Below are 20,124 nucleotides of genomic sequence, written 5' to 3'. Positions count from 1 at the left end.
GATAATATCAGTGGGGTTTCTTTGGCTTATGTTTGGTGTGAATGCTTGTCAGTGACGTGAATCCAGAAAAAACATACAGAACAGGAAAAGCATAGCAGTACAACTGCTCCAGCATGCACGTCTGTCATCAAACAATAAAGGTAAAGGATTTGAATGAAAGATGCACTGTCTTGTTCTGATGAGCTGCTGATATGAGGCCAGTATTTCTAACACGACATATCTGAAGTGTTTTGAATAAACACAAATATCGGACTGTTTAACCTCAGAGTAATGGTGTTATTGAGGAGTTTTAAATCATCTGATATTTCAGATGCTGCACAGGGGTGTACTCACTCCAGCTGTAATATCTTAAGGTTTTTTGCAATAGTATCTTATGCTTATCAAGTCAACATAGGAGTTAAACAAACTTAAGCGGGAGGTAAAAGTCTTAATGAAAATATCTGAGTGGAAATGCTATGATAACATCACGCACTATGTTAACCTCATCTGAAATAGCAAGTCTTTACTGGCTGGACAGGAATAGCAAGCGTGACAACAACACAATCAGAGTGGCTGTGGGTGTGTTTGGAGGCTGAGAGATCAAAAGGATCAAAAGGACATAAAACAGCTCCGGGTCATTAAGGCCAACGCCTCGCTTGGAACAGGCACCTATGGGCACAGGCTGGAGGATTGCTGACGCGCGCATGCGCAGCGTGGTTGTCAGCGGGTCGGTCAGGCTTGTGTTTACAGCTCGGCTGGATGCTGTTTGCTGCTGATGTTCTTGGGAAAGTGCAATGTCGTGCCAAACACCACTGAAATAAAAAATACTGTGGGAATAAAGGTAAGCTTTCTTGCGCTTGCATATGCAGTTATCCTTTAAGTTAAAAGTGACTGTCACTTCAGTTATGAGGAAAAATGCCTGTTTGTTGGTTGGAACTGCCAGGGTAGCATGGCTAGCAGGCGCTAGCTAAGTAGCCATAATACAGTAGTGGCCTGTATTAAGGATCTAACCAACGCGGGCAAGTCAGCGGGTTTATATATGAAATTGCAAGGAACACCTTAAAATAGCAGTTCACATTAATTATCTAACGATGACTGGATAGTGTGGCTAAATGCCATGGAGTGGTTAAACATTTTGTTCGGACCCTGCATCGATATCTGTTGTTGCTATCTTAGCTAACGTTATGCAGGTAGGCGATGGCTAACTAACTTAACATCAGAGCTAGCTTGACTCGCCCAACGTTATCAACCAAAAACTGTTTAGTATACGCTCAGTTATCTGTTGAGGAGCAGCGAGGCTTTGAATACCCCGTTGGTTGACTTGGCTGTGTTGATATGTAGCTGGGTTGCTTGTATCTGGATCGAGGGAGGTACCTTAGATCTAAAAATGAAGTTCATTATAGTGACACTGAAAAGTTCTCTGTCTGTGCATCCTTGTGGAGTAGCTGTGGCTACTTTAAATAATAAATCCTTATTTACCTTGTTTATGTTTATGTTTATGAGTGCTTTAATACTAACTGCAGGATAGACAGAAGACAGGGCTCTGCTTTATTTAACAGAGCTGGAAACATTTCGTATAGTTTTATTTTTACTACAGAACACCTGCTGTAGCAGTAATACTACTCAAAATATTGATTAAGACAGTGGCTTGATAAGATAGCTTACTGGTTAGTAGTGAGTATTATACATTGAGTCATCAATGAGCATCTTTGCTTATTCGGTTGAAACATGACAAGACACTGAAGTTAATAGCAACTGCTCTGCTGGTGTTTTACACATGCAATTGAACTTCTAGAGTTATTTTTGAGTCAAGTACTCCAATTGAAAAAAACTTAAACCTTAAAAATCAGTGACGTATAGATATTTGAATGACATTTTGTTAATCCTCTGTCCTGTCGAAGAACATGGTGCCCACATGTTGTTGGCACAGTTTCTTACAAACTTATTTCCACACACACCGAAAGGATTTGACCAATTTCTGTTTCAACACAAGATTGATTTGACAATCAGTCTGTGAGTAGGACAAGCGGTGCCAACACAATCAGATGCGTTAATTAAGAGTTAGACTGCACATTTCTGCCACTTAAAGCCCAAGCCTGTTGTTACTGTTTTGTTCTGCAGTCTTGGTGTGCTTGGTGTAGAGGCACATAAACTAGCTCTGCATCTGGTGTAAGGTCAGCATGGAATGACCATGCAGCTCGCAGTGGATCTTTGCATTCCTGTATGTGACGGGGAATATTAAGTCATTTGGTGTTTTGACTTAATTAGAATTACAATGGCAACGTCCTGCGTCAGTCTTGGTTCATTTGATGACCGTTTGAGTGCTAATATTAAGCAATCCTCCTTCTGTAAATAATGAATGATAAATGCATTTACCAGACACAAGATGTCACAAACATTTCACATTAGAACAGTGATTGCCTCTGTGATATCTAATAACTAATGTTGACTTGGATGATAATCTTCGTGCAGCATTAATTATTATTCAACAACTAGTTGCTACCTCCTGGAGGAATTTGAGCAATAATCAATGTTATGAATAACTGTTTGTTATCTGTTGATTTTAGCATATAATTTGATGTTTGGGAAAGACTTTATAAACCGTGACTATAGTGGCAACAATTTGCATTTCAACACCGCCTTTACACAGACTAACAGGTCACACCCATAACTGTATCCTCAGTGTTTTCACTTCCTTGTATTCTACTTCCTAAACTAAAGGTGATATATATGGCTGCGCCTAATAATTATGTGATTCTTGATGAGTTAGTTTAATCACATAAATGACGATGTTGCTGAACGAAGCACTTCGGAAAAGTTATCAGAACAACCTACTTTTTTTTTTTCTACAATCAGCACACAACCAACGCTGCTGTTTCCTCGATTCTAAATTTTGTGTGAATTTGTTATTGGTTATATATGATGTTTGATGACTAACAGGCCACATGAAAAAGCTTCTCAGTAAATCATTTTCCTGCCACGGTGAGGGATGATATCAAGAAATGGAGAAAGGGAAAGCTCAGATCTGTTTGCAGATCTCTTCTTCAGTCTGCTCCTCGTGCAGGAGGTCATTTTCATACACCGCACAGCGCAAGCCGCACCCCTCACAACAGTGGTCGTCTCTGTTTTTTCTGTGGCGCGCAGTCAAGAGGGAGAGACAACTTCAGCTGCTGAACACAGAAAGCCACACAATTTTTGGTCAAAAGTTTGGAAACCTGGGACTTGGTTCTATATCAAACAGAGAGGAGGCATAAGGAGGCATAGACCAGGGGAAGACGAAATGAAGAAAAAACCCCCCAAATAACTTAAAGGACATGTACACATTTTTCCATAAGCCCATTTTTATTGATGTTTCTTCTGATTGTCTTAGATGGCTTCCTCTTCTTCTTTCGTTTCATAACTGACCATTTTCTAATCCAACACTGCTTTTCCCGTTGCTGTGCAGCTATGAATGGAGCAGCTGATTTTCTGAGAGCTTTTTTGGAGATTATGAGATTTGCCGGGGTTATTATTTGATCATTTGCTGCCATGCGAGCAGCTGAGTGAAGTTCTGACGAGTCACATGAGGTCTCACAATGACAATCGGACAAACCACTGCATTCGTATCATATTTAGCAAAGATCTAACACCTTTTCTTAGAAAATAAGACCAATTCTGATCGGTGAAGATATTTTTCTTCAATCCAGTTTTCTTAACGTGATGTTATCGACACTGGATGCTTCTTGTTCTGCTTTCTAAAGGCTCTTTGTTTACATGTTCACACACACACACACACACACGAGTGTGAGGTTTTCTGCATAAGCCGCACTTCTGTTTTCTATAAAACCAGCAGAGATAAAACATAGCTAATTAAGTGCGTATGAAAAGCCACAATATGGCTGAAGCTCAGTCTTTCACAACAAAGGAGTTTGTTGAGTCCAGCGCTCCTGTTTCAGATGTTAAAGGAAAACCCATGCTATGTGATTGATTTGTTTCTTTGCTTTTTTTCTCCTCCACTCATATAAAACATGTAAATTGTATTCGGCTCTGAATCGGAATTAAGATGTTTACTCGATACTTTCGCTGTATGAAAGGTAAATTTGGTACTGTGTATTTCTGATTAGCATAATTCATTATATGTTCATTCGGTCCCTCCTTGTTTTCTCAATTTCTTTTTACAAATCGAACTTTAGGAAAATCTAAGGTTAGTTAAACGATTTAACCAACCTTGTGACAGTTAATTTTCCTGCTATTCCTTCCCTTTCCCTGTGTGTCTCTTGTTGAGTGTTTGCTGTGTATTGGCCTGGCTGAAGTCACCGCTGTGAGGCAGGTTGAAAAGAACTATGTTGCAAGCCTGAATGCTCTCTGGCTCGCTCCGTCTGTATATGCCTGTGTTGTCCTCCCTCTTATGTAGCTCACATAGGGCCCAGCTGGCGGCCCAGAACAGCCCGTTCTGATTGAGAGTGGTAAGGACTAATGCAAAGCAAAACGTGCACAAATAAACCCTGTGTGGGTGTCCAGCGTGCACATTTTTACACATGAGATGACATAAGATATGCGTTTTTACAGACCCAGATACTTCACTGCTGTTTAACTGAAACAAACCGTGAAGACAGATCAGTCTGGTCAGACATTAAATTTAACTCCGAGTGAGCTGCTGCAGGTCACACCCAGGCTGTGCTGTCATTTATGAGCTAAAAGTCAAATTGGTAAAACTGACAACTTGGGTTGTGATCTTTAAAAGAAAAAAAAAAACTAACTAACCTGACCCCATCTTGTCGGCGATTTTTAGCCCTAAAAATGCAACCAGGTAACAGTAAAACACCAGTGGTCCCAATGGCGATCTGCTGATTAAACTCCAGACTAAAAAGATGGTACTAAACGAACTTTGATCGTATCAGTCTGCAGGCAGCCTCATACCCAACCCTTAAACATGGATAAAAATTAACAACAAACAATACAGGTCAGCATTGAGGTTGCAGCACTCCCCTTTCCATAAAACTCAACGTTTCTACATGATGTACATCTAAAAATTTCCACATGTATCTGAAGAAGCGACTCCACGTTTCATTGAATTTTGACACCGAATCTTTAGGCTGGGCTAACAATGATTAATTCAGATCATTAACAGTCAGTAGAAGAAGTTAAGTCCGTGTAATTAAGAGCTCTTAGAATAATTGTTGCCTTGAGAAAGCTCACAGGCTTTTTTTCCTTTGGGCCTCCAACAGTGCAGTTTAAAGAAGGCGATATGCTTTTAAAAGCAGTATTGGGAAAATAATACATTTTATTTTATTTTTAGTTTAATGCTGAAGGACACAACGGTTGCATTTTAAGAACCTCAAAAGTCTGTGATCTTTTGGGAACTAAGCTTCTGAGGAGCCTCAGTTTACACACGAACTGAGGAAAAAAATCCAATTGATATCCAAACGCAAATTTGTGGAGTTTGTTTGCGATAAACAACATTTATGCACTGGGAGTTCTCTGGTTTCTGGTATCAGTCTGCTTCTAGACTGAGTAGAGGTGACCGATACCGTTTACAGTCACAAACACTAAAATATGCTGGAGGCTTTTGTTCTATCACGCAGACAAAACTCCTGACTACTATCTGACGGGAACTTGGCTTTTTCTTATGTTCTCACGTTTCCATTAATGTTTCTGTCTTCAAACACTGCCTTGATGCCTTTTATCCATTGTTGTCATGTTTAAAGAACCTCAGAGAAACAGTCTTAAGACTATAGCTGATAGAGTCCCACGTTGTCTTCATTTATGACTCTGAAACGATAAGTTGGTAATAGAGAAAACGCCTCATTTAGCTGATATGCCACACTTTCTCCTCAGCACATTGATGACACAACACATGTCGCTGATTTTCAAAAAGAAATGAATGATTTGCAGCTAAGTTAATATTGAAATAGCCTGTGATGCATTCCAGAATTGGATGTCCTTCCAAATACAAATTTGCCAACTTTTGACTATTTGAGGGAGGAGCTGAGTGATATAGAGTGATAGAACTTTATTGAGTAAGTAATGGACCTGAAGTGACTCTCTGAGAAACTGAATCAACTTTACAGAAGCATCTCCAACAAAAGTAATGGCTGTTGGACTTGTGAGCAGCAAGTATTTGTCTCAGAAACACCACCTTTACCAGAGGTGGTTTCGACTAAATAAAACGTTGTAAGAGTGAGCTCCAGTCCCTCCGGTAATGGGGTATTTCAGAATCTTTTAAGCATTCAGATAATGCTCAATATCAGTAACAGTCAGTAGTATCCTTGATGACTGGCAATGAATTCTGTGCCTTTTTGGGAGTGCACCAAGGCATTGAAAAGGTTGATAACGAACAGTGTGGCTTGGCAGGAGCAGGCAGAGATCTGTTGCTGGGGCTGGGGAGGAAAGCAGGGTGACAAGGCAGCCATTATGAGTCTGTTTGAGCTGCCAGCCAGTCGAACAGAGTGTTGTGTTTGTGCGTGCATACAGATGTGCGGCCTGTGGGTGAGTAAGGACTTATTTGTGTTCACGTTACAGCCGCTTGCGTTTTTGAGAATGAAACTTTATCTTTTGATTCTCTCTCAGTGTGGAAGTGTGTGTCAAGTATCAGCAGCAAAGTTGATGGGGTTTGCAATCTTTTGTTGCTGCTTGATGTATGAGTGAGTCAGTGCCACTGTGTCTCAGATTAAAACAAGTCAGCATCGAGCATACTTGCTTTCAAGTGTAATGATCGAGGTCGAGGCAGTGGTTTCAAAGCTGTGAAATGCCCTGACCTCCATTCAGATATATTTAGAATAACAGAATATGCACAGCCTGTGGTCCGACAGAACATAAAGCAAATAGTTATGACTAGTTGATGCTTCAGATCTTAGATATTATTGGTTTTCAGGAGTGTAAAATGTTGGTCTTTCATTGTCAAAACCTTCTAGAAAAGAGTTCATCAACACAACATCTGAAGATGAAAAATACTACTCTTAATCTATAACGGAGAGCAGTTGTCTTTGACTGGTTTTATTTATTTATTTTTTTAATAGATCAGAAGTGCAGAATTCCCAGTTTTACCTGAATGCTGCATGATAACAAAACTGTATGCTGAAAGTTGCCATATCCAAACATTTTCCATGTGCATGCAGTGTTTTCTATTTATATTGCACACAGTTGTATAACTAACTTGGAAGGCATGGTTCGGACACACCGGGGTGTGTTTTCCCATTTGTTTTTATGTGTATATAATGATCTAACCTGTCAGGGATATATACCTTCTACTTATCATGAACAAACAAAAAAACACTTGAACTAATCGGCCACCTGCCGAACATTAAGTAGATTCTTCTTATGCAGCCAAAAGATCTCCGACCTGCTGTCCTGTAGTTTCTGGTACTGTTGGCAATAGATCCTTTGGGCTCTCTGGGTTTAATATTGGAGTCTGTCTGGACTTGATTCCCACAGATCCCATGAGATGGAGGTTTGGAGACCAGGTGAATCAGTCAGACTTTGTTATGTTATTTGAGTCTGTGGGGCCTGCTGTTGTTCTTCTGGTTGAGGCTGCTGCTGGAAGGGAGTGCTGTTGCCTTAAGGTTTGGTTGATAGATTACCAGGATACAGATTTTCCCAGCTAAACATGGAACTGTACACGACTAATGGCACTCATTTTTTTTCTGTCTGTGGTTTTAATGTTGTCATTGCTCGGTGTATTTACTGATGCGAGCTCATTCGATAGCATTTGTGCACATGAGTGCTGTTGTTTTCACAAGTTTAAAGGAGGACCACAGAGGTGTTTTGGACTTCATAGTTTCTGATTTTACAAGTGATTAAAATAAAGTTTTTAACTGTCCAATAAGGAGGTTTCGTCAATCTACATGACTTCATTAGTTATCTTGGGTTCTTTACAATAAGTTGCTGCAGACATATCAGGCCATAAGTTAACAGATTTTATTTGTTGATGAAGACACAGTGAGGTGATGTGTCAAAATGGCCTCACATCATTCTTTGGCTGATTTCTCTCTTAGTAGGTTTAACTAAAATGTGAACATATAGTACTGACTACTTCTGACTACTTTAGACATTTTATAACACTTTTAGACAAGTTGTCCAATGTGACATTATCTATAAAGTCTTTGATCAGGCGTTTTTTAATTGAAAAATAGATAAATGTACATCATTTGTAGCAGAACTACAAACCCACCTTTAGTTGAAGGGAGGACCAGCCGTGATCTAGATTTACTTTAAAGAAAATGAACTTGCAGTTTTCCACACGAAGCCTACTTTGTGTTGAAGCCATTGTGTTGTGACCATAATGAATCACTGATACTCGTTGATAATTTGCTGTGTAATTATTAGGAGAACAAGTGGCGAGTGTAGCTTTGAGTCATTCATTTTGTGTTTGGTAGCCCACTAACATCCACATCTGCGCAAAATGTAAAACTTACAAGTGGACAGCAATAATTACTCGGGGTTAACTGAGTCGGTATGACAATGTTATCTGAAGTAATTCACATTATTGACTGCTTTGACTTTTCTCTCCTTTTCTTTTTTTTCCCCCCATTGTTGGATCTGCTTTGAATAGGAAGGGCGGGTCTAAAAGAAAAAAAAAACAGCAATGGACATCACTTGTGACTGTGGTATCGCAGCAACACAGGAGAAAAAAAAAAGGAAACCAATTTGAAAATAGTGTGTTCTGGTTTCTTTTTAAATGTCTGCCAGAACCTTATGTTGAGCCTTTCTTCCTGTGTTGCACACAATGGCGTCTCCTTGAAGATGAAGCCTCGCTTACAGGCTCTTAAAAAGCCGTAAAACTTTCTACTTAAACTGCAGTTGGGACAAACGTGTTATTTGTGGTCATGTTATTAGGCCTGAAAAACTCTGACCTTGTTTTAAATGGGATGCTTTAACCTCATTTGTGACTCTGACATGGATTAGATGGATGTTTGATGTAAAGTGGGCTTGTTCCTTAGTTCCTCGCATACATTTGCATCACCTTTTGCAGTGCATCAAATCATTTTGCAAGTGATATTATGCTCTGATGAGACATACAAACCAGCTCCAAACAGGCGCTTTTATCTTTAAAGTTTCATTGCTTCTCCATAGTATGTCACTTTCACTGGAATTGAGCTTTCTTGCACCTTTCAGTTGCACCTTCGTTTTGCTTTCTCTCCGCATTTAGCAAAGCTAAAGGTTCCTTTTCATACCTCTAAATGTGAATGATAAGCGTTTCACTATATTTAGAGAGGGTCAACCAGGTCTCCGCTTGCCTTACAAGATACTTTTCATGGATTTCATCACATCATGACTGTTTTCTGCTTCTTTCTTTTATTATTTTTTTTCTTTTTCTAGGTGATTTTGCACATCATCTCCCACCACCTCCTCCTCCTCCTGTCTTCCATTCATGAGCAGCGTGGCTGAGTTTAACAGCGGCAGCCATGGATGACAAGGGTTCGGTGGGGAAGATTAGCGTGTCTTCAGACTCAGTGTCCACTCTCAACAGTGAGGACTTTGTCCTTGTGTCCCGGCTGGGGGACGAGACACCCTCCTCCACTAATAATGGTAGTGATGACGAAAAGACAGGACTGAAGGTAAGGACGGTTGGTGGAGGTAGAGAAGTACGAGGAAGAGTAGAAGGGCTGAGTATCATGAGCGTCAGACATGAAGCAACCACAGATGCTTCTCACTGTGACTATGCTCACTACTGATAATGCTCACTATCTGACCTTGATCACATGGGAGCAATTACATCAACTGTTCTAATTCTGTTAAAGGTATCTGTAGGATGACATGTCCTGCAGGCTAAATTGTGTCATGTCTCCATTCATTCTGTAAGACATTGACCATGACTTGACCAGGACTCACCGCCTTTAGTTTGTTTATCACGCTCTTGTCAAAAAGTCCTCGACCATCTTTATAAACACGCAGTTCACATCCCATTGTTTGTTTTAACACTCTTAACCATAAAACTAACCATTTCCTATTTTGTTTTTCATAGTTGGTCTTAGGTTTGTGTGTCTTTGTTTGTACTATTGGCCGCTCAAAGCCTTTGAAAGCCTTGTTGACGTATGGACCTCAGTGTGAATTGAGAGCACACTGACTGAGAATGTATTGGTTGGGATTTATCTGGGTAACGTGAGGAATTGAATTAGTCTTTAAAGCGCTGCTAAGTATGACGAAGTAAAGGGAAGTGGAAAAAGAAGGATGCTGGACTTGGATCCACAGATCAACTCCTGACGAGGATACGCTTTGGGCATTTTTTTGTGTAAGCTGAAAGTAGAAGTGTTGAGAAGTTTATTGCTACTTTATTTTGGAAAATAATTCCTATCTCCACTGAATCGGGTGCTTCTGTTTGAAGACATCACGGGCTATCAAAGTGCAGTGTAGTTTACCTGCATGTTACATGATTTACAAGCAGTTTCCCCTTTTTTTGCCCTCAGTCAAGATGGTAGTTGTGTCAGTGAATGGGACTGTGGCTTCAAACCTGCCTTGAACCCACTGAAAATGCAAATAGTTGTATTTTGAGACCGCGGGCGTGGCTTTCTTCAAAGAGCGTAGACTTTCGAGGCACCGCCATCATCCTTTGTTTGTCCTTAACGGGGTCAGATTTCCTCTCCATTTATCACGATTCCTTTTTTATCGAATACACTTAAGTAGCTGGCTCACATTTTCATACTGCATTCATTATTTTATCATCGCTGCACCTGGGCCACTTTGTAAAGGAAGGTTGACGTTGTAAATTTACCACAAGATGGTGCCAACAGTGCCTGAATGTCACAGCTTCAGTGTTGATGGGAGGATGCCACTCTTGCACTTTCTGTCATTTTCTGTGTTCTCAGAGATTATGACTCGGAGTCAGTGAAAGGGTCAGAGTCGCTTTGATGAGCATCGAAGGTGATGCCTTGTGCTGCCTCCTTGGCATTGTCTGCCTGCTGTCAGATGGATTAAATGCAGCACTTTATACGCATTCATTGTTCACAGTACGCCGTGGTAAAGTCACTCCATCCACAAACTCTTGGTCATTGTGATGTCATGTTTTGTCTTGTTTTGGCGACACTCTCTCAGTCAGCCCATCCAGTCAGGAGACGAGACGAGTCAGTGTGTCTAAACTTGTTGTTTGTTATGCAGGTGATTTCTGAGGAAGGGGTCAGCTTTAAGGTCAGTCTCTTCTCTCCCCATCTTTTCCTCTCTTCTCTCAGTGCTGTCCTCTTGCTTGTATATGAATTCCTCCTCTGTCTCTCTGTGATGTGATTTCGTGGTGATTTTTGTCTATGATTATTTGTACTTTTGTGTATTTTTGCCATGTTTCGATGGCGAAGTAAAGTTATGATTTTGATGTTCGTAGAACTATTCCTAGATGTAGGATGTAGCTTAGAAACCTATCCAGGCTTGTAGCACTACCTACAGATCACATGGCTCACTGTGGCATAATTATAGCAGATGTGTGAAGCTTAACGGGCAGTTTCTCTATAAGCTGCAGTTGTAGTGTCCATCCTGCTGTAGATGAATGCTTAGCATTGAACAAATTATCTTTCACCTCAGAGGCGCATATTTATTTTGTTGCTATCTTTACACGAATAGTTTTTCTTTATTTAATCAGAAATAAGACAAAGACAGCAAAAATCAGACACAGATCCCTCGTGTGCCAGTGCAGCAGTGCCCTCTGCTGGCCAAATGCAGTTTCAGTCTCACTTACAGTAAACTGCTGCCACCACAGGCAAAGGTTAGGAATTTGGAATGAGGATCTCGCTTTGCCTCATTTGGTGGGATTTTGTAGTTTGTCCAACGTTGAAATTGCACGTTTTTGTTTTTTTTTCTAAATTTTTGTTTCTATTTGGTAGTTTTGAAACAAGTGGAAACAGACCGTGCTGGCATTTGCTTCCTAAATGTTTTGATACTGGTATTTCATACCTTAACCCATTATGACCAGATTGCTTTTACCTTTCAGACCTGGAGAGACGCACATGTTGTGTCAATTTTTTATTTTTTAGAAAAAGTAAGTTTTAACCGCTAGTTTTTTTAAGCGGTTGAGAAATGAAAGATTTTAGTGGACAGCACTGAGTTTTCCAGAAAACCTTTAGGTTTTAGAACGCTGTTGTTAAACAAAGTCTGCGGTCGTGATGGGTTAAGCTGACTTACCTACTAATCACTAATGTTAGATGAAATGTAATCTCTAATAAATCTCTGAAAACTCTTGACAAGGCTTCTTTGCTCCTTCAACACACTGCAATCGCTGATTTGTGACATCAAGCAGATACACGGCACATATCTACAAACTGTAACATGTTCCAAAAGAGTTGGTGTAGGCGTATAGATAAGCTTAAATTTGATATGCTACTGTAATTGCTCTGATGTTGTCACTGTAACTCAAACTTGTTTTGTTGTTTGTGTGCCTGTTTGTGTGTGTTTGTATGTCAGATTGTGGGGAATGGAAGTGAGCAGCAGCTCCAACGGGAGTTAGAGGATGTCCTCATGGACCCATCGGTGGCAGACACTGGGCACGGATCAGAAACAGAAATGGACAGTCTTGGTGGGGGCGACCACGGCCTCCTTCTTAATACAGCTTCACCTGTACCGCCAGGCTCTGACCCTCTGAGCGCACCCCCGCCCAAGTTGGAGATGATGCTTCCTGTTCAGACGGCCCAGGAGAGTGAGCTGAATGAGAGGTCTTACAGAGGTGAGCCAATTTTAAACTCCTGTTTAAACTCGCACAACGACTCCCACCTCATAGATCTTTAAGCCATCAACAGTTGTATCCGAGGTGAAGTCATATTTTTGTTAGAGGACTGGTGCCTCTCATTCACTCTCTCCTCTCAGCTGGGCTATATTCTCTCATTAGACATTCTTTTTCTTCCTTGTCAAATAAATCAGTTCAGATAAGAGTGTATAGCTGTCAAAATCATCCTTTTCTCCCCTCTCCCTTTCCTCTCAGCAGATGAATCCTCATCAGAAGGCAGTCCTGGCAGTCCAATTCCAGATGAGGACAGCGTTGTTTTTAGCCAGCTGACATATCTCGGGTGTGCTTCGGTCAATGCTCCCCGGAGTGAGGTGGAGGCCCTTCGCATGATGAGTATTCTCAGGGGACAGTGCCAACTGCCCCTGGATGTCACACTGTCTGTGCCAGGCGTATCTGAAGGCACCGTCAGGTACTTATAACATAAAGATTGTTTGTAAGTCCTTTAAGTTTGAATTCCTTAAGGTATTACAAGGCTAGTTTATATGCAGTGTGAATACTTAAAGACTCAGTGCTCACACACAGTGCACATAACTAAAGAAATAAGTCAACAGTGAGACAACAAACAGCGTTTTATTGATGTTCTAATAGGCTGCTGGATCCTCATAACAACGCAGAGATCGCCAACTACCCCATCTATAAGATTCTGTTCTGTGTCCGAGGCCATGATGGCACACCAGAAAGTGACTGCTTCGCCTTCACTGAGAGTCACTACAATGCTGAGATCTTCAGGATCCACGTGTTCCGCTGCCAAATCCAAGAAGCGGTGAGCATTCAGTCATCAGGATTGTTTCCGTCTAATTCGGTACATGCAGAACTCTTCCTTGCCAGGGTCATAAAAACCTCTCACAGGATACAAATGGCTTCCTTGTAGATACAAGTGCTTGTGAAAATGAACACAATCTTAGATGATATAATATATAACGGTTTATACACACTCCCACATATACCAAGCATTGTTTACAAGTAATAACCAGCAGTCAATGTGGGAGTTATTATCGTGTCATTATGAGAACGTGGAAGAGGAATTTAAAAAGGGAGAAGAGGGCATTCACTCAAGAAACTAGGTTGAAGTGCTGCTGCTGTGCTCAGTGACCTGATTTCTCCCCCATAGAAGCACTCAGTGTAACTAAGACCTTCAGCCAGATGCTACTTTATCAGTCCCTCATCATTCTACTCTGCCCAGACACCCATCCATTATAGACACTCTCACACCGAAACACTAAATTGTATAAAACACACAGAGATAATCCCCAGTAGTGATGACCACCAGCAGACATCTCTGTCTCCGTTTCGCTCTTTCTTTTCTTCTCCACCTCATTCTTTGTCATGCACCCACACTTCCTGTCCCCCAGCAACAAACTCATCTACTCTGTCTCCAGCTTCTTTTTTTTTTTTTTTTTTTTTTTTTTTTTGGTCTCCCATTTGCACTATTTTGCAGGAGCAAGTCAGTCCATTGGTTGGCTCTTCCTCCAGGAAAAAGCTGTTCTAGTCATATGCCTCTAATCAGCCTCGGCTTCACAGTAAACAACTTCTAAGACCTTTTAAATCGGTCCCTTTATTCTCTGCAGATTTGAACAATTTCTTTTAAAATCTATTTTGGGCCACCGTCGTCAAGTTTCTTTTCCGGAGTAGCCGAAGGTAACCCTGCTGCAGATCTTCAAATGAGATAATTGAATGTAATTTGAGGCCTTTCTTGCAGAATTATAGAATAACTTAATAATTCCTTTTCCTTTTAGCAAATGAATTACTTGAAACACTTTCAGGTGTCTGCTCTTCTTTTTTGTATTCTTTGCAGTTTGCTTTCTGAACCATTTTTTTTTTGTTTTTCCAGAGTGGGGCAGTTTAGTTCTACTCCACCTCCTTTGTGTAAGAACTCCTAATCAGGCCTCATGGCTGGTTTGTAACAATACCAGTTTCCTGATGCAAAGCCCTACTGTGATTCATACCAAACACTTCCTTTTTCTGACCATAAACTAGGAATCCTAACAAATAGAATTTTAGTTACGGAGAAAAACACGAATCGAATGTTTTTTGTTTTTTTTTGGGCGTGACAACAATTAAAAATGTCAAGCTGTTAGTTAGTATAGGCACAAAGACAAAGCTGCCAAGTAAGGAAAAATCGAATTGTCTCAGTAGGAGTCAATGCAGTCTAACAGGAGGCCTGATGCGTTCCAAATTGAAGGCTGTGTCCTATTCGAGAGGCTTATGCAGTTAGTTTCAGAGGAAATCTTTCCCTTATTATTAGTTATTTTTCTGCTCAGGTGTGAGCCGAGGCGAAGGCTCGGTTATGAAGGCTATGTTATGAAGACAACTCAGAACTATTTAGCTGAGTTTGGTTTATTTGAAAGCATTTATCTGGAAAGCATTTTCTAGATGATCTTAATAGGTGATGCCTTTCCGGCGGAGCTATTGGAGAACCACTCTCTATCAAGCAAGTGTACAGTACGTCAGATTACGTTTTCTTGGAATCCAAGCATTCGTTTATGTGTGTGTGTGTGTGTGTGTGTGCTGCCGTCATGCTGCACACACAGAAAAATATTTGGAAACACTAAATACTGGGGTTTGTTCGGGCACTGATTTGAGCACAGAACAACACTTCTATTGTGTTAAATGTAATTATTCCATCAGTAACAGGGGTGGACACCACAGCTTTCATCTAATTTTCATCCTTCACATACACTCCCTTGTGGTTGCTGAAAAAAAAAAAAAATACGCCCTTAGCGATCCCCTGACATCCTTCTACTATATCAGCAACATAACAAAGGCTTTGTGTTTGAGAGGTCTCTCCTTTACATAACAACATTTCCCCCACACCATCTCTCAGTCACTATCCCCATAAGTTCCGCTGTTTAACAGTTTTAGAAATAAAAACACTGCTGTGCCGAGCACCTCTAGTTTGTAGAGAGCTCTTTGCATTATCACACGTGTTCAGTATTTAAGAGTTGATAAAAAGAATGACTCAAAATAAATAAACAATTTCTCACAATTCTGCTCCTCTTTGGGCTTTGGAGATTGAACATAAACCTCTGAAGACTGAGGTGTCTTTGTTTAATATTGATAAGAACTATTCATCCACACTCGGCTTTGAGGGCAAACATGAACGAGTATTTTAGATATTGCCGGAGAGTCTGCTGTCGTCAGAAAATAAGCTTTATTACAATTACGGTCCCAGATGAACAAAGATCTAGTGTAATGCTTTCGGTTAGTGATTGCTTTGCTTGGTGCTTGTTATCGAGAACATGGCTGAATGGGACGAAACACATGTCAACTACACGAACTGCAGAAGAAGGTGGATTTCTATTCCAAATATGTGGAGAACTTCTAATGTCAATCATTGTTACCATTGTCTACAAATAGCAAACAACAGGGGGCAGAGATTAGAAGAAGAGGGTTGTGTTGAATGCTAAATTTCAGTTTTTTTTTTTTGTATGATAAGACAATTGAAGCATGTTCTGCCTTTTCAAGCACAATTTATTTCGTGCCTATAAGTGATACAATGGACAAAATTCTGTATCCATCTGAACAAATGCAACACTTTAATAACCCTGAAAAAAAAACATTGCAGGGGCTACTTGGGGGGAATAGCTAATGCAAAACAATGACCTGCAAGTCTCATGCTAGCTTACATAGGCTTCTGAACCGTGTCTTCAGAAGCCTGTAAGTGAAGCTTATCTACTGTATTTTGCATTGCCTGTTTGTGTTCTCTGATTTCTTAAATGAGTGTTTTGTTTGGAGCTTACTCTGCGTGTCTCCTGTCCTCCTCCCAGGTGAGTAGGATACTGTACAGCTTTGCCACAGCCTTTCGGCGCTCAGCAAAAAAGGCACTTCTGTCATCCCAGCAGACGGCTCCGCTCACACCTGACAGCGACCTGTTCACCTTCACTGTTAGTCTGGAGATCAAGGAGGATGATGGCAAGGGTACTTTTAGGTAATTTCATATTCAAGCCTCCTTTTCGTTTGTGAAAGCAAGGGCATCGTAACCCTAACCCTACACAGTGCATGTTGATTCCAGCGTCACACACTTGAGGTTCGGGTTTGCTCTTTACTCTCTGTAAGCAGAGCAGAGCAGAGTTTGTGATGTCCTCAAACTTTTTGGTGACATGTAAGGACATATAAACACTTGAGTAAATTAAGAAAGAACTGAAAAAGAATTACATTAACTGTACCACAGGAGACTGTTATTATGACCATTTCTTTAAATGAATCACACACACATGAATCACATTTTCATTTTACATAGCTAGAATGTTCCAAAATGTCCCTGAAAGAGCTCACGGGTTCTTGTTTTGATACGAACACAGGGAAGCATGTTGAGTATTGTGAGCTGTTATTTATATAACCACGTCCACATTATGCTGCGCTGTGTCCCAGACTGAAAATGCACTTGTGGTAATTAGTGGTGTGGCTACAATTCACGTGCAGGCAGTGAGTAGTTGTGATAGTATAACAGAAAACAACTCTTAAAATGCCAGAACCATTGACTTTAAACTCAAAAGCACACTTTATAGGGTTCCCAGTAGTAAACCCACCAAGGTTTAAGTATATGGGATGGATGGTTGTTTTGGGAAGTCTCTTTCCCACAAACATACACACAGATAACACTCACACGGACTCCTGCATATATTAGTGAAGCAGATAAGAAAACACAAAAGAAAGTTCCCTTGTTTGCTTTTTTCAACACATCCTCCCTGACCTTTATTTTAAGATGTCGTTTTTCCCATAAAACTGAGTCGGTTTCCGCGTTTACAAGCAGCTGTAGACCTTCACCTCGGATGAAAAGCAAAACAAACTCAAATATACCCGTTTATTCTTAGCCTGCAAATATTTCCTCCTCATTAGCTTTCGGTTGATTATTTGTTGTACTCTGACTTCCAGGTTTGGAGGGTAAAAGTGTTGTGCTGACTGAGCTCTACACTAAACCTGCACTCAAAAAGAGGCATGTTTTTGAGATCTGGCTACTTCCCAAAATGCATCTTTCAGAGTGATTAAAATAAATCTTGGAATTTTTTTAAATCTGGCTTTCTGGTGTTAAGATTTTCTTCGGTATTTCCTCAAAAATTTATATCAGCGATGGCTTGGAGAATGTTGATTACGCTTTCTGTCAAAACAGAGCTCTTCATCAGCTCCAAAAGCCGAACAGGAAATGAGGCACAGCAGGACAAGAGCCTGTTTGAAAGTGGTTCATATATAGATTTAATATGAGAAATGGGTCTGTTCTCAGCTCAAACCAATGTCTAAAGAATTTTTTTGTTTGTTTGTTTGAGTTAGACAGTCCAGTAAGTTATAAATTCCACCAATCGGCTGTTCAGTGGGAAAAAACACATGTTGATTTCATCTTATGTACTCTGATAAGTCAGCACTTCATGTTCCTTGTCTACCTGTTTCTGATGTAAAGTTTTAATAGTTAAGAGTAAAACCTAGCCTGTTTTGTTAATAATGAATATCTGCACCATACTAATGCAATTCTGCAATTTTCTTTCTTTTCTTAATAAAAATGAAATTTTCAGCGCTGTAGCGAAAGACAAGGACAAACAGAGCTTCAAGCTGCGTGCCGGCCTGGACAAGAAAATTGTCATTTATGTTCAGCAGACCTCCAATAAGGAATTGGCAATCGAGAGGTAGAATAAAACACACACACTCACGCTGTATATTTTCACTGTATCTGTGTATTTGTATCTCTACACTTAAATGTAGTCAAATCTGTTATTTTTTCCACACTAACAAACATCCCCAGAGCAGTAGGTGCTTCTGTAGCACAGTTGCTGACTGGAAGTGGGGGTTGGTTGGATGCAGCAGAGGCAGTTGAGTCAGCATTTCTGGTATCTGATGGCAACATTCAAAGTCATTGTTGCTTCTCGGTTAAGTTTTAACCAACTGCAAGAAAGTGTCACTGCTTTTAAATGGTTCACGTGGGCCTCAGGCAGATAAAACCAAAAAGATATCGCTAAACATCAGAAAAGCTTGTAAAGCAATCAAGGAAATTGTTAAAAACAAGGTCACAGGAATTCATAGTTTCGTTTGTCCTGCATCAGCAGAATGATCCATGACAAACAGATTATTCCTTTATTTGCCTTTAAGGCAAAGCTTTCAGCTTTTTGACTAGTCATTGAACTATAAGAAATTTAATGTTATCGATTAGAAAATCCTATTTGCCACAGTGTTTTGGTTTTTTTTAACCAGACATAAGAATTACTCAGCTGAAATTGATAAACACGTACTGTTGAACATCTTTACAGCCGCGTGTCGGCTTGTGTCAGGGTTGAAGTGCTCTTGGACAGTTTTAAGGTTGTCTCAGAGGCTCCTCATTATCCACGTTTGAACAAATCTCTTTAAAATTTAAACATTCCTTGCAAACTTCCATTTTAATCTAGGGGTACTATTGCTTCATGAGCTGAGCAAAGATGAGAATTGAGGTGACGTGTTTCGTTTTCTTTTTGCTCTGGACTGTGTAACACGGTCAGGGTGATGGTTCCAGTGATTTATGTGGCGTTTCTGAACTGGCTGTAGATCTTTAGGGAAAGACTTATTGCTCTTTGATTCCTGCTCCTGCTCAGTTTTTTTCTCTCTCTGTTTTTATATGTAATATTCCAGTCTCATATGCGTTTGTGTTCCTCAGATGTTTTGGACTCCTGCTCAGCCCGGGGAAAAATGTGAAGAACAGCGACATGCACCTCCTAGACCTGGTGGGTGACTGCTTTCATGAGTGTGTGTGTGTGCGCGGGTGCGTGTTGTTGTGTCTTTGTGCGTGTTTGCCAACTCGCTCCACCTTGTGCCCCATCAGGAGTCAATGGGAAAGAGCTCAGATGGGAAGTCTTACATCATTACAGGAAGTTGGAACCCCAACACGCCTCAGTTCCAGGCTGTGAATGAGGAAACGCCCAAAGGTTCGGCCAAAAAATGTGTCCAAGGCTTAGATAAGAAAGAATTGTTCCCAACAGTTATTATATCAGTGGTTTATATTTACCAGCTAGTTGGTAGTTGATTGACTCCAGGATATGACACAAGTGTTAAAATCCACTGGTTGTGTGAATCTCTTAGTTGAGCTGGGAAGAAGCCTTTAGATTTAAAATTACAGCCACAGTAGGTCAGCAGGGAAATATACTGAAATGTTGGTTTTTATTCCATTTAATTTAACATGTTTGTTGTAAATTGATGACAAAAGTGACTCACTGACGGGGGATGATATTTTTATATATTTTTGTTTTGCTTTTCTAGATAAATTCATGTACATGACTACAGCAGTAGACCTGGTGATTACAGAGGTGGAGGAGCCGGTCCGTTTTCTCCTGGAGACCAGGGTCAGGGTGTGTTCTCCAAACGACAGGCTGTTCTGGCCCTTCAGCAAGCGCAGCTACACTGAGACCTTCTACCTTAAACTACGACAGGTGTGTCTGTGCAACTACAGCATACATGTCAGCTGTGATCGTCTGTCCGTTCTCTCCCCTGACAGTTTTTCTTCTGTT

The 20,124-nt window shown here is 40.5% G+C and overlaps 2 protein-coding genes across 4 annotated transcripts in view; one reads left to right on the top strand and one right to left on the bottom strand.

The window, feature by feature from the left end:
* The window catches only part of strbp (spermatid perinuclear RNA binding protein), a 175,055-nt gene that overhangs the window by 33,461 nt on the left and 121,470 nt on the right, over positions 1-20,124 (bottom strand). The window lies entirely within an intron of this gene.
* Positions 703-20,124, top strand: part of LOC140277559 (rab GTPase-activating protein 1) — a 63,067-nt gene continuing 43,645 nt past the window's right edge. Inside the window, exons 1-11 of one of the 3 annotated variants that reach the window (XM_072372633.1) lie at positions 703-820; positions 9,277-9,515; positions 11,053-11,082; positions 12,343-12,601; positions 12,860-13,070; positions 13,250-13,424; positions 16,429-16,589; positions 18,169-18,279; positions 19,278-19,344; positions 19,443-19,545; positions 19,877-20,046. In XM_072372633.1, coding sequence (XP_072228734.1) covers positions 9,363-9,515; positions 11,053-11,082; positions 12,343-12,601; positions 12,860-13,070; positions 13,250-13,424; positions 16,429-16,589; positions 18,169-18,279; positions 19,278-19,344; positions 19,443-19,545; positions 19,877-20,046 — 1,440 coding nt within the window. In that variant the 5' untranslated portion in view covers positions 703-820; positions 9,277-9,362. Of the gene's footprint in view, positions 821-9,276; positions 9,516-11,052; positions 11,083-12,342; positions 12,602-12,856; positions 13,071-13,249; positions 13,425-16,428; positions 16,590-18,168; positions 18,280-19,277; positions 19,345-19,442; positions 19,546-19,876; positions 20,047-20,124 lie in introns of all 3 variants that reach the window. The other 2 variants (XM_072372632.1, XM_072372634.1) reach the window with 2 other exon arrangements.

Source organism: Leuresthes tenuis, unplaced genomic scaffold (assembly GCF_036924035.1).
Source record: "Leuresthes tenuis unplaced genomic scaffold, fLeuTen1.0.hap1 SCAF_19, whole genome shotgun sequence".
Taxonomy (NCBI): domain Eukaryota; kingdom Metazoa; phylum Chordata; class Actinopteri; order Atheriniformes; family Atherinopsidae; genus Leuresthes; species Leuresthes tenuis.
This window is presented reverse-complemented; position numbering and strand designations above follow the sequence as displayed.